This window comes from Suillus paluster, assembly GCF_016628075.1.
Source record: "Suillus paluster strain FC165 chromosome Unknown EDB91scaffold_88, whole genome shotgun sequence".
Taxonomy (NCBI): domain Eukaryota; kingdom Fungi; phylum Basidiomycota; class Agaricomycetes; order Boletales; family Suillaceae; genus Suillus; species Suillus paluster.
Window position 1 is genome coordinate 70,258 of NW_024537648.1, and position 14,608 is coordinate 84,865.

Sequence of the window (14,608 nt, forward strand, 5' to 3'; positions counted from 1 at the left end):
TTGTCATTCGTCGACAGCATAACCTTCCCTGCGCCTCTGCACATGAGTTCAACTTTTGTCTCCACAATATCATTGGACCACCAGTAACCCAAGTGAGCCACAAAGCATTCAAGCAATCTTTGACAGCACAACAACTTCTTTACCTGATGTTTAGATCCCCATTACCATGTGCCAAGTGTTGCCACGTGATCGATATCGCGAAACATGCTGATCAGTGATGCATCGATGAGGGTTGAAATTTTTCTACATCGCGGATGTAAAACGATCAACCCACGCCAAATTATCTCATCGCTGGTATCAACATTTGTGACATCTACTACGGGCTCAGTGCGCTGTCATATTCGTAGTGACTTGGGTATTCGGGCGGCGGCGAATGATATGGTCCTGTGCGTGCTCCTCATGAATCACTTGTTCATCACCACGTTGAGGATGCTCTGGTTGAGCAGTATTGAGCTGCGCCTACTTGCAACCCCGAGTGTTTCAGCGGCTGGGTATACGGGTTCTTGGGGAGTGAGCCCTCGTGGTGGGGGCCCGATGGTCTTCGAGGTGTAAGACTAGTACTAAACGGATCGGCTTTAATATTTCTCTCGGAGAGTGTGAGTACTATTCTTAGATCCCCAGACTACCCTGAGCCTCGCTGTGACGTCACCTACATACACTGTCCAACAGTACTTAACTTACATTCTTGTGGAATTTAACTCTAGCCTGTACAGTGTAAATGATGATCTGAAGCAAATCCAAAGAACGTCAAAGATATTCAGGTGCGTCATGTTAGTACCCCTTCATCCTCTGTCCCTGCTTGAGTCGCTTAATATTCGATTCAACTACTCCAGGCATCTTGCATATTATTAATACCAGGTCCATTCATAGACTCAAGTCTCTCTATACTTTTTGACGACCTTCACGACTCGGTACCTCGGATCAAGCTTAGTCCAAGCGAGACAATATGAGTGCAGGTCAGAACCAAGACGATGTGATGAAATTCAATTCTCAAGTATATCATTACAACTCTCCTCAAAATCTGCTGTGCTCGTATCTATCCTTCGGTGTTACAGTATCTCCTTCAAACCAGCGAGGTCTCAGCCATGATATCTACTGTACATGTTGGCCTTGGTTCTCTATCATCATTGACATATTATACTATACCCTCATAGCAATGAGACCAATTGCTGGCGAGTGCTCGTCGCAGCAATTGATTGATGGCTACGCACAGTAGGACTGCGAGCAGTAGCCTATCATATCATTATCGAACACGGTTGCCATATCTTGTAGCAGTTCAACGTTGCGGTCCAGAACCGTCCTTCGTCTCCACAGTTGCCGGTGTCCATCGGACATATCTGAACGGAACGAAAGTTTCGTGTTAGCGTGGGTTTAATATGTAGATGTTGGGTAGACGGATATACAGTATCGCAGTACATGTCTACTTGCAGATGTCCAAGTCACCACGCAATATGACCAAGGTCCGTCAGGCCTGCAACATGGGCTCCGGAGGTGCTTGGCCCATTGTGTCCCTTATCTCTGCGCTTTTGATGAGCACCCCCAGGAACTGATTCACCCTACTCCGTTCGTCCCGGAAGTTTTCGAATGGCACGGGGATCTAACCATCAGTCCAGTTGTCGAAGAAGCCCAGTGGTCAACTTGGGTAGCAATGCATGCAGTTGACAGGCCACGGTGGTGGGATCGACTATTATAGAAATCCCCACAAAAAGTCTGGTGATCTTCTCACTGGGAACCGTTTTAGAAAAAGGCTCGCTGTTGATGTCGACTGGAGATGCACAAAAGGACATGTCAATGCTGCGCAAGCGCCGACAATAACGTATGAGGTGGACGAGTCCTGTGAAAGTGAGAGATGGCGGACCAGCAAATGAGCCGCAGTTCCAAACGAGGCAATCTCGAGTTGAGGTAAGGATTGGCCATTGTCTTGAGTGAGGCATCATCGATGGCCGAAGTGGATATCCAACTAGGCTGTAAGTTCTTTAAGCGACCAAACGACAGCAATGGGGCAACAACGTCGAAGCCAGGAGCATAGCTAGGATTGGCAAGTAGCTCCATTGAGAAAAGGATGCTGAGATCGATGTCGAAGTCGAAATGGAGTGTCTCGAGAGCAGGAGAGAAACATTTCGAGGAGGCAACGAGGTCTGGAATATCCAGTGGGCCATACGGGATCTCTAAATCATCGGTATCGATGTACAAATTCACGGATTGACAGGAGAAAAACCGGACATTTCTGAGACAATGAGTAAGAACAGACGGTGATGGTGTAGTGATGCACACTTGATCGAGTTGAGAGGAAAATGTTGGAGTGGAATTGGATTGGATCCCGTTAATGTTGTACGGCCTCAGGCTGAAGTCCAGATACTTCAACATGTCAAGTGAAGAAGTGCTTGTGTGTTAAGGACCTCTATTTCAAGACGCTAGAGCTGCCGCAAGCCACATAGAGGTTTGGATATTGCATCTGAACTTTCTTCTGAATCACCGCCATATCCGCATTCGAGTTTCTGAATGGGTGGACGTCGAGCTCTAAGGGATGCTACAAAAGCAGATTTAGCAAAAGAGGGGGTTTGAAACAGAAGTAAGGAGGGTGCGCAGCAACGGAAAGAAGGATTCTCGGTCATCCCACCAAGTCAGATCACGAAGGTTCGGCACGAGCGGTGATGGTGCAGAAATGAGTGCTTGCACAACTCGATTGTTTATCATGTCTATGTCACTGTAGGATATCTTCAAAGAGCGGATGCGTTGTGTGTATTGACCAATAAGCTTTTGAGTGTCTATTTGAAAATTTTGAGCTTTCAATATCATGTGGATCCAGATCATACATGAATGAGATGAATGGCTGGAACCCATATATCCTTCTCCAAAGCGTATCAAGCTCAGGCTCCTTGAATGTCGTACAGGTTCTTGCAAGAGCGGCAAGTGTAGCACGACAGATTGACGAGTCATAGCCAAAGACAGCAAATATGTCCCGTAAGATTTCTGTGGGTAACAGACAGACAAGCATGATTGCAACAGAATTGAGTTCGCAGCTACACGGCCAATCGAAAAAATCATAGAATCTATGTCTAAAAATAGGGTTATAGCCCTTATGTCAGTCTGATCTCCACGCATCAACTTTCGTCGCGTGTATTATACATAAATATTTAATATAATTTTGATAGATTCACAGGCTGACATAATGTCAGTGATGTCAGAGTGTGATAGCGATGCTGGTAGGGTATAAATCCGGTGGCTGTTTTCGGGTGCACATTATGTACGGAGACCTAGTACCGGAATTATGTTGGTTGACAACATAGATCATATACTGAGACCTAGACATTGGTAGTATACTGGTTGACGATATAGATCATGTGCTTAGACCAAGGCGTTGGTAGTATACTGGTTGACAACATAAATCATATACTGAGACCTAGACATTGATAATATACTGGTCCTAGACATTGGTAATATACTGGTTGACCGATGTACAAGCTATATACTTCTGACATATGTATGACACTTGAGCATATGTAGAGTGTACACCTATTAACACCCTGTGTTGGTACCGCCTGAATATTTTTCACACCGATATTTGCACCATCGAGACATCATGGAAAGCACAACAAATGTATTATTTTTGTATCAAAAATAACAGGTATGATTAGGACGAGGGATGCAGTGCAGGGGTGGCAAAAATGACAGGTGTGATTAAAGTGAAGGATGCAGGAGCAGCGAAAATGATGGGTATGATGAAAATGAGGGATGGAGTGCAGGAGCGGCGAAAATGAATGGAAATATGTAAAATCTTAGGTGTTCCAAATGAGCTCGGTCTGAATAGCAGTCTGCCAACGAGGATTCATCTTCAAAATCAACTTCGAGAGCTTCTTGCCACCAGGAAACTCGGCGAGATCAGCTTGGAAAATTTCAATGAACAACCTAACCGAAAATCAGTTTCTATCACTGCGTGAGCCAACAAATACGTACTTCTGCAACTCCTTATCTTGCTGGGCGGGGATCGAGGAGGATTCCTTGGACATTTGGCGCATGGTTAAGAGCGAGTGGTCGACGAAGTTCCAGAATCTGATGGTATTGTTGTACCGCGCCAGAGTACCTTCAACCAATCCGAATCCGGAGTCAAGTGGGTCATCTTGTAAGACTGCAGCATTGTCAACATTGTTCCCAGGCCCATTCAACTCCTCATCCTCTCCGTTAGCATCCCGATCACCACTTTGGTCCTCGAGCTCTTCATTATCCATGTTGGCGCCATTCTCATTCCTCCTAGCACTGGGCGCATGATCATTGTTTGCTGAGGTTTCTGGGGAGGCCTGATTGTTGGACCCAGGCGTGTGATTATTGTCAAATAAGTCATTCTCAAGCCGTTCAATGTTGACACCAAGTTCACATTCGACTTTTCTCCGCATGTCCTGCTTGAGCGACAGAATAAGGTAAGGGGAAAATAATTCTTTGATGGAAGCACTTTTGTAGTCGCTGATGCTGATGAGAAAAATTCGCAGAAGACGCCGCTGTCCCCGTACAAATGAGTGTTAATGTTAATAGAGAGATACATGTGGTATCACTTACAAGTAGCGTGATTCTGTTCCAATGTGTAGAATCAACTTCCATGCCAGACCTGCTGCGTGCAAGCGCCCTGGTCACATCGGCAACACTTGTATGCTTGACAACTGACATGGTGAGCTACACAGCAATAATCATAATTGAGGTTGCGTCAAAAAAAAAAAGTAGCGAGACTCACAGCGGTCTTGATGACGCTACAAATACCGGTAAGTAGCTTTGTGACTGATTTGCCCAGCTGAGCTCTGAGTTCGACATCCTTGAGCATTCCGGGGGGGATTTTGAAGACATCACAATGACTGGTAATGAAATCCTGAAATCATTTAGTGGTGTTGACTTGGAACAGCGGACATTAGAGACAGACCATTATATGAAGCTGGGTGTCAGTGACATATGCTGTGATGTTTGGCGACAGCATGCACGCAAACAAACGGTTGTATAGCCCATTCTTCCGGTCCAAGTTAGTCTAGAATAACACAGAATGCAAAGTACCATCGTTACCTCAAAGTCCTTTGATTCCAAGGCATCCTTCAATTCCTGCAATCTCTTTGCCTTGTTTACCTCGTAAAGTTTGACGAGGGTAATCTTCAGGTCTATGAGCATATAAAACATGTCGCCAGACTGCATCAAGTCCGAGTCAGCAAACACAGCAACCCAACAGCTCGATGAAAACTTATTACATCAATGAAACGCATGACTTCTCCGGTTGGAACCTCGTTGTCTTCACACAGCTTCTTGGCATAGATCTTGAAGCGTTTCGTCCGTTGGGGTGTGAGCTTGGTAGGATCCCCATGGTGGGAAGTTCCGCTGTTCCTGCGTCGATGAACTGCTGTGCTGATTGGCTCATCCAACGATGACGTTGGACTAGTGGGGGGCACAATTTCAAGTCCGGGTATCACTGGGCCGTCGCCACTTGTAGAGCGAGAACTTTGGGGGGAAGCACCTGTGAAGTACATCGTCAAGTCAAATTAGAGCTTATATGTGAGGACCTACTTCCATGTCCTCCAACAGACAGATGGTTGGATGAGCTGCCGCTGCTCCGGTCAGGTGTAGTGCTTCTGTTCAGACTTCCCATGGATCTTTCCGGTGAAGTTCTTGTATTTGATCGTGGCCTCAGCGATTGGTTTGCTTGTGAAGGTGATCTTGAACATTGGCTACCACCAGAAGACTGGCGCAGACAATAACCACATTGGAACATTGTTGCAAATGCCAGAGGTTGCGGTGGCTGCGGCACTCAGGCTTGCATGAGGTTGGATATTAATAGTATCCGTGACACTCTGAAGTTGACTGAACCGAGCAAAAAATTCAGGCCCCCTGAATGTCCTCTGGGCAGGAGCAGAACATCATACAGTAGTATTGGTATGTTGGTATGTAAGGTGCCCATAGTTGTAATGAAGTACATATTAATTGTGCCGTCCAACGACTCTGCCACAACTTCCAGCAACGAGGATGCTTTTGACATTGGAGGAAGAACCTCAAAGATAAGCACGCGAACCTTGTTGAAGGAGAGCCTTGAACGCTGGAGGAAGAATTTCAAGGATAAGCATGCGAACTTGTCGAAGGAGAACCTTGAACGCTGGAGGAAGACAAGCATGTGAACCTTGTCGAAGAAGAATGCTCTCCAGTGTCTTGCAAGAACGGGGAGTTAGGGTGATTCCATCTAGTACTGTCTGCTGGGCTGCTTGTGATGTGGAGCCTGAGAGTGCCAGATATGCGAGGTCATCACTGGCGCGGAAGGTTGCAAGGGAAGCTGCTGTGCATATGACAATTGTCCTGAATGATGAGGGTGAAGGGGGGGAGTGTGCGAGGGATTTGGAAGAGCCAGCCCCAAAGAGTGCCGATATGGTGGGGCAACATATTGCCCAGCATACATTGGCGGTACCATGGAAGGTGGGTTTGATGGCCAGGGATGAGAAGGGAGAGGTCTGGATGGACCGGGCGCGGGAGATGATTGCCACGTCATGACCATTGGGGGTGGCTGCAACAGGTGATGCGAAGGGGGAGCTCTATATGGACGGGCGCTGGGAGATGATTGCCACGTCAATACCATTGGGGGCGGCTGCAACGAGTGATGCGAAGGGGGAGCTCTATATGGAGGCATGGGGGATTGCTGCAACTGTGAAGGTACAGTAGCAGGCGGATGTAGCGATGGGAGACGAGAAGGCACGGGTGCTGGGAGATGGGAACTTGAAGATGCAGCTGCCTGCGTGATTGTGGGTTGTCGTGGATTGGCGGGTGGTCGAGGTGCCTTCTCTTTTGCTTTCTGCGTTTTCTTCGGTTTTCTTGCTGCTGGGCGGTCGAACGCCGCAGGAACCCCAGCTATGTCATCATGCAATGTACTCAAAGACTCGGTATCTGGTGTTTCGCCTGATTTCTTGCTTGCTTTCTTCTCCCGGATTTGACGAGCTGCCGCTAAACGAATGTCTACTGCATTATCGACCCTCAATGGTGTCTCGCGAAGTGACTGAGGGATGACAGATTGAATCTGGGCGTAATTGTGAATCGAATAAGCATTGAGCAAGTAAAATGGCGAGGATTTGTGCTGAACGATGGACTTCATACATGCAGTCTCAGTTCGCTCTTGACGAATGTGACATTGACTAATGCCTGTGCACTGTGATTTAACACAGTCGTGTTGGACGTTTACTATACAAACAATTTCCTAGATTCACCGCGTGAGCATGTCAATAAACTCGATTGAAGGTTCATGTTCAAACTTACTTGTGGACCAATAACAACCTCATGGTCCATGAGCTCGAGTGTGGGGATGTGAAGGAGGGGATGTAATGCAGGTCCGAAAGCAAGTTTTTGAATGGCGACATGCTGCACGACTTTGTGAGAGTCTGAGATCAGGATCTCGCGAATGCGCCCAATGGCTGAGCAAGATGTTGATGAGTCGTGAAAAATGACGTGTGCTTCTAAAGACGCTTTCTCGCCGTTGCCAAGAATAAACGAGATGCCATGATGGTATCGAGCATTACAAGCAGGTTGTGAGAGCTCGAGGGCGTTTGCGCAGCTGTGTTGCTGTCCACAGCACAGGTATTCCTGCCATAGGTTGTCCATCTTCGGCGGCGACTTTCTTGAGTTGGCCGGTTCCTTTCAGTAACAGACATTACAATCTATGATGCTGGGTATTCAATGAACACATTACCTGCCACAGGAGGTTCTCGTGTATGAATTCCCAAAAGACGTGCCTGCTCTGGACGATTGTCGAGGTAGTTCAAAACCACATCACCTGCCCGAACCCACTTTCCCCGAGCACTATCAAACCAGTAACCGCCTGTCGCAATATGCTTGATAATGTCTTGTCTCGCAAATATTTTGCACGTATCCTGGCTCGGACCCTGTCGATTGCTGTGTATACACGCTAGACGGAACACGTGGTTAAATGATTCATATCGTTCAGTGGAAAAGAGAATGGCTGGTCCGAAGCGTTGAATGTACGCAGGAAGATGCACTAAAAAATGAAACTTCGGCTTCGAGATGAGAATACTTGGTGCGCATTTTGCTGTTACGTTGAGAAAATCATTGATTGTCCGGGTAAGCTTCGCCTGTGATTCAATCAGCATCGGTGCAGTAGTGTCAGTGTGCGATCATACCAAGTATAGATCAGTATCATCTATCTCCGTGTGCCAAACATATACGACGAGCTCACCGATACTCGTCCACCCATCGAGTACTGTTCGTGGTAGTAAATCTTGAATGAGAAATGGCATGACTTGCGCCAGACTTTTAAAGTGTTTCCCTATCAGCCCGCCCTTATAATGGCATATATACTCAGCGTCGAGACAAGGAGCATTAAGCCCATCCTTCTCGATGGAGTCGAGACGCATTTGAAAAACGTCCAAGAGCTTTGCCTTTTCGAGGAGGTACACCGATTGACCCCAAAAGTATTTGACGACCCCCAGTAGCACCGTATGTAAAATCTCTGTTGGCGTGTCCTGGTGAACATTGAATCCTAATGAAAGGTCAATGTATGACTGAAAACGCGGGCATGAACCTTACCTTCCACGCCCAATAATGGGTTTATTGCGCCCTCAATTGTGCTCCCCTGCAGGAGGTCTCCCAGTTGCTTCTCTAGAATAGCCTTGACTTCGCACTCTGGTTTTGCCTGAACGCCAGCGCCTCGTTTGCGTAGCTTCTTCCCTAGCTCAACAACCGTGTCAAGAATGTAAGCAGTTCTCGTGTCCTTCACACCTGACGAAGCGACAGATTTCTTAATCTTCTCTGACGCACCTGAACAGAGCGCAGAAGCAAATTGTGCGTGGATCTCTTCCGCTGTTCCTGCGGGAGTGCGTGGCGTTCCTGGCTGCTCAGAGTCAGTCAATATGGTGACGGATAGTGCGAGAATATGCTACATACCACGAAGATGCTCTTGTAGCCCTCATCTGACTCTTTATACTCCTTGGTTCCACCGACTTCACATGTCCTACAGAAGAAGTTGCAATGCAGCCCTGCGTGGCTGCATTCTTCGGCATGCATGGGGTTGTTGCCACCGAGAAACAGACCATATAGCTCCAGCATAACTTCTTCTTCGTGCTTGCAGTCCCAACTGAAGACCCCCAATTTCGTAGCTTTTCTAAGATCACTAGCGTCACATTTTGCCGTAGTAGCAAATTATAAGTATCACGTACCTGATTGAATCTTGCATGGCGCTCATCATTTCCATTGGGGCTGCGTGAGGAGAAGATGTGACAAACCGAATACAAAACTCTTTCTCGAGCATTTCGCGAGGCAGATTTGTGTTAGACATATATATTGCATGATGCTTGTTCCACTGCTTGGATATGTTTCCGGATACGTCGTCCATGAATATTATGAGAGGGACTGAGTACACCATACGTCCTTGAGATTTTGTGCGCAATGGATTCGGTACCAGTTTCACGTATTTGTTCGACGACTCCGTCAGCCTGCAAGCAAGTTCGTCATCATTGGCAGATATTTCCCTGAACGACCTTCGAAAGTTAGATGTCGGGATCATTTCCCGCTCGTCACTGACAATAAACCCATCCTAAGTCTATCAGCAAAATTGAAAGTATGTGCAGAACACTGGTATCACCTGTGTTCGTTGTACAGCACGGCCAAGTGCATGTAGCTGCTTGTCCACGCTATCATTCGTTGACGTGTATGATGCAAGAAAGAAACGCTCGGGTATAAAGTAGTCTCCCGACACGTCCTGCAAGAGCTCATTCACGAAGTAGATCTCCCCGTCGACTTTAGCTGCGGGGGGCGAAGGGAGTTCGAACATCATTTTATCTCCATTGAACACCTGGGACATTCCCTTGTCCCCGTCCTCAGGGTAATCCTGCATCGCAAACTGCATGAGGGGGTTCGCGTAGTCCTAAACGAGAACATTTGAAGTCAGTGTTGAGAGAAGTGTTCATGTGTGAGATTCTGTGCACCTTGGCAACTGCTTTTCCAACATCGTTAAGATAAAATATATTGCCCGAACGTGCAGTGATCTTTTCCGTTGGATTGCCAACAAGTGTTCGAACAGACTCCTGGACTCGATTCAATGCATATAGCGAAGGGACGTCACGAGCACCAAGCTCTCTTGCCCAAGATAAGACTGCCTTTTTCTGCGCCTCGGAGAATGGGAGCCTTGGAGAACTAAATAGCAAGGCAGTAATATAATGCTTAAATGATAGGTTAGCAGTGAAAACGCACAAAGATAATGAAACATACGGCTTTTGTTGGCCAAGGATACGCTGGATTGTCAGGCGCAACTGGACGGTTCAGATTTACATCACACGAGGTGGTCAGCGGACAGTCATCTAATGATGTAAATATGTCTCCCGCAGGGAATGAAACAATATCTCACCTAGAAGTTCGATCCCAAAGTTTGAGTCCGTCTCATCATCAAGGCTGGTCTCTTCACTCGCTGGGGCGAGCGGCATGGAGAATATTTGTTCCCCCGAAGCAAGGGCGGATTGCAACTCCTCGTACAAATCACATGTCTCGTTGACTTGGTAGAAAGGACTGCTGGAGATTGCGTTCCAGAGATCAGCGACTGGTACTACTTTATGGTCTGGTCCATGTGGCTCTGGGATATAGACAGCATCGTCGACGTCCATCGCACTCGAGGCAACATTGTCGTGTCCATTGTTTTTGTCGTTTCCATCGTCAACAGGTGAAGGTAAATGTTCTACTTCATGATGGTGCCGTTGCCGTTGTCGTTGACGTTGAGAAGTCGAGCGCATTGAAGTCCAGGCCTTGGCATGACGCTGATGTACGCCAGTGCCAACATGCTTCGATGCATGTTTAGGATGCATTGTGCGCAAAGCATTATCACGCTTCAGACACACATTGCACACAACCTGAGACACTCCACAAAACTGCAAGACTGCGTTAAACATCAGTAAACGCTATTCATGTTGAGTGCAAGACTTACTTATACCGTCGATAGCATGCAGTGCGGCTGGCATGATACCAATTGTCGAGTGATTGCAGTGTGATCGCTGATTGGAGACTTGACGATTTGAAAGCGACTCTTTCAGATCATGTGATTCCTTGGGAGAATTTTGAGGCGAAGTCTGAAATTCTGAATTGAAGGGATTTTGAAGTCTTGGTCGGAATTTGGTACTGTGCATGGAGTGCGTGAAAAAAATCAGCAAAAGAGAGAAGAAAACAATAAGAGCACAATACCCCAACAACTAAAAAGTAGCAAAAATTTTTAGAAGGGTACAGGTTCACTGCGCCTGAAAATGGAGGGGCAGCAGTTAAGATGGAATAGAGGAGAGGCGGAGGAGCAGATGATATGTAGAAAGGGAATATGTTAGACTCATGAGTGTATAGAATAGAGGAGAAGCGGAGTAGCAGATGATATGTAGAAAGTGAATATGTTAGACTCGTGAGTGCATAGAATATAGGAGAGGCGGAGGAGCAGATGATATGTAGAAAGGGAATGTGATAAGAAATCCGCTCCTGAGTGTTAAACAGGGGGAGGGTGGCAAAGAAACAGGCAGAGGGTGATAATGGGGAGCAGAAGTCTGTAAAGGGAGAAAATGTCAAGCCAGGCTCAAAATAATGAAGAATATAAGAGGGGTAGTGGAAGGGCAGATGATAGAGCGCTGAGGCGAGAGCAACAAAGATAAGGCAAGATGTCAATGATCTAAAGAATAGTGAAGGGAGTCAGCAATATATAGATCCGGGATTATGTTAAAACAACCTAGGGATCCTGCGACGTACTATTCTTGCAGTTGAACGGATTAATGTAAACACAGGTCGGGGGGGGAACATCGTCGAGTCTGGATAATAGATATGTGTTGAGACTTGAATCTGAGGGAAAGTGACCGCGATGAGTAGACTTTCCAACACCAGAGTCAGTGCGAGTGTTATACCTCACATTTATTATATGTCTGTCATGACCATTTCGCCCCACAGGGAGAACATGAGGGCACAAACGTGCAAGCATGTGGCTGTGGTGACTTATGCATATGCACGAACCGAAAAAGGGGTTACAAGTTAGCACGTGATTCAGATTGCTCCAAGTTCAACATCAACAGCAGCGAGGACTGGAGACACGACCATGTCAAACACAACAACTCTCCAACCTCATCATTTTTCAAGCGGGACCTTCTATCCAGATATGCGACTCGCCGAATCAAAAGATGTAGTTCTTCAGCCTTTGTCAATCTTAGTATGGTTTTCAGGTGCAGTACCTCGTCATCTCGCTCATTCGAATATTGTATGTGATACGATTTTCTTGAATAATGACCACTTATGCTGACAAACATTCTATAGCCCATTGAAATTACTGTGTCTTTGAAAGACGAATATAAATCATTCACAGTACCGGTAATTGAGATAGTGTCTCAGCAGCATCATCACTCGAATAATGTATGTATCTGCACCAAAGTTTTGCAATGAGACTAACCATAGTGCATCTGAAGTCCATGGCTTTCAGTCAATCTTGCTCTGCGACTGATAGCGACATGGCTTTTTCCTTCCTTCCCCTGCCACCAGCATTCGATCACACGGATTCTGACCACTGGGCAGAACTCTTGGACAACATCCAATCCTGGCTCGTAAAATCTGTAGATCCGATAACACCTGAATGGACTTGGGGTCGGGAAGTGTTCTGGTATGCATTCATCGCCACCCATCCCAACTTCCCAAGCAGAAAGTGGTCCTTCTGGGATCCTAGTATTCCCCTTGAGGGCCAATTCATCAAGGAGTGGGTGGGGAGCGGCGGCGGCATCAGTATGGCCATCGACGACAATGACGACGACAATGACAGCAAGCTAACCACTGTCTCTACACACGGTGATACCTTGGACTACATTTGGTCTGAATTTTCGAGGCACATCGCGCTTTTTTATCCCTATCCTTTGCTTTCTACTTCATGATTTTTCCTCCTTTGCACATTTGGGACACTTAGCATGATATATAGGGTACCACATCATATCATGTCTGCATGTTTTGTTGTCGCTGTATCTTGTCTTTAAATCAATATATATGTCCAATGACAAGCTCATAATCATGTTCCCTCGTGGTTTGCAGTGCGAAGCATGACATTAGACTATACTGCAGGACAGAGCTCACAGGATGTACAGCTGCTCACAGCATTCATCCGTAAAATACTTAGAAAATACTATGCAGAGTCCCAGCTCGTCACATGATGCAAGCCACATGGCACTTCTTCCTCGAGTGACATCACCACTCGAGGAAAAAGTGCCATGTGGCACAGCGCTGTGCTTAGAAAATAGAAGTCACAATTCAAAGCATATGGATCTGCGTCGCGAAGTCAAATGTCAAGACAAAATAAAATTTCATATCCATCGTATTTACTGCTACTAGGTACTAGTACGGCTATAACGCCCTATACTTGTTGCGTCGTATATGCTATACCTGTCTTATGAAAATTCTATATCTTGCATCCTATGCTGTACAAGCAAGGCTGCCGTTATAAATTCTACACTTGCCGTGTACATGACATACACCTTTCATATATAAATCCTATGTCTTGTTCCCTTTGCCGTGCATTTGTTGGTGTCGTTGTCTGGCCAATGCTTTACTCCCGGCACGGAAACAGGCTAACTTCGTATGTTGATTCGGTGTCTTTCCACGCTCGGGTGAATGTCCTGGACTAGATCTCTTATGGTGACTTGATCTTGGATAATCGTCAAATAAATTTATTATTTATCGTAAATGTACCATTTATGTATGAGGTTCTGGTTTTATCATATACATTTAAACTATTTTTCGTCAAATATTCAACGTGCGAATTTGACGATTGGCCGTGTACAGCGGCAGTATGATTAGCCTCCCACTACTATGTAATCATTTTACGTCATCCAAATAGTACGGGTCTCCTTGCAACTGCCAACCACTGGCCAGGTTTTCGTCTTCGTTGTGGAGATTGGCCATGCGGTATCGTACCACCGGAAAAAAAAGTCCAGCGAGGAGATCCAATTGGCATGGGTTTTGATAACTTGGGTGAGTGAGAGTTTCCTCAGTTTAGAGTCCGTGCCAGGCGATGACCTTTGTTATCACCGCTTGCTATGACTTGCCCATCTCGTGGTACTGCCAATTCCCGTACCCTAACGCGACGCCTGTCCATCTTCTTCAACATAACACCTGTCTTCAAGTTCCATAGACCAAGTATCTTGTCTCTCGAGCCTGTAATCATACGTCATCTATCGGCGGAAACTGTAACTGCCTTCACGGTGCTCTCATGATCTTTAAACTCTCGAAGAGGTGTGGTGCTTGGAATGGCCTGCGACATGTTGGTGGTGTTGACCACAGCCGCTGAGGTGAGCTTGATGGAGGGATTGTGGGTGTCTTGGTCGAAGCTGAGAGGTACGCGTATTGTGTGCTTCACCGCATCAACCTACCTTGTGTTTCCATAGACGTTTAGAATGTGAGGCTGTTCCACAATTAAGGTTGCAGCAAGAACGCTCCCTGTTATCATAGGCGCCTTTCTACAAATATATATTCCTGGTTTCACGCGAAGGCACCACATTATACGGAGTAGTGCCTCCGGAAATCAGGGGAACCAATCTTCTTCATCCACCAGATGGCGACGATAGAAGTTTTCAGCGACTCTTTATAATGTCATAGC

The 14,608-nt window shown here is 46.4% G+C and overlaps 3 protein-coding genes across 3 annotated transcripts; 1 reads left to right on the top strand and 2 right to left on the bottom strand.

Annotated features, from left to right (window-relative positions):
* Nucleotides 1-1,669: 1,669 nt before the first annotated feature.
* EDB91DRAFT_866694 (uncharacterized protein) lies at nucleotides 1,670-2,543 on the bottom strand. The gene has a single exon (XM_041328649.1). The coding sequence runs from the start codon at nucleotides 2,365-2,367 to the stop codon at nucleotides 1,789-1,791; it is 579 nt and encodes a 192-aa protein (XP_041172079.1). The 5' UTR covers nucleotides 2,368-2,543; the 3' UTR covers nucleotides 1,670-1,788.
* A 3,662-nt stretch (nucleotides 2,544-6,205) lies between these two features.
* On the bottom strand, nucleotides 6,206-10,269 carry EDB91DRAFT_1060704 (uncharacterized protein; the record flags this gene model as incomplete). The annotated part of the gene is made up of 10 exons (XM_041314369.1): nucleotides 6,206-7,207; nucleotides 7,267-7,620; nucleotides 7,692-8,096; nucleotides 8,145-8,503; nucleotides 8,551-8,854; nucleotides 8,908-9,124; nucleotides 9,180-9,556; nucleotides 9,605-9,886; nucleotides 9,948-10,181; nucleotides 10,231-10,269. Coding segments are annotated over 10 exons (3,573 nt in total), but the record flags the coding sequence as incomplete, so codon positions are not given.
* A 1,804-nt stretch (nucleotides 10,270-12,073) lies between these two features.
* On the top strand, nucleotides 12,074-12,893 carry EDB91DRAFT_1060739 (uncharacterized protein; the record flags this gene model as incomplete). The annotated part of the gene is made up of 3 exons (XM_041314370.1): nucleotides 12,074-12,232; nucleotides 12,289-12,388; nucleotides 12,427-12,893. The coding sequence occupies 3 exons, from the start codon at nucleotides 12,074-12,076 to the stop codon at nucleotides 12,891-12,893; spliced, it is 726 nt and encodes a 241-aa protein (XP_041172081.1).
* Nucleotides 12,894-14,608: the final 1,715 nt, after the last annotated feature.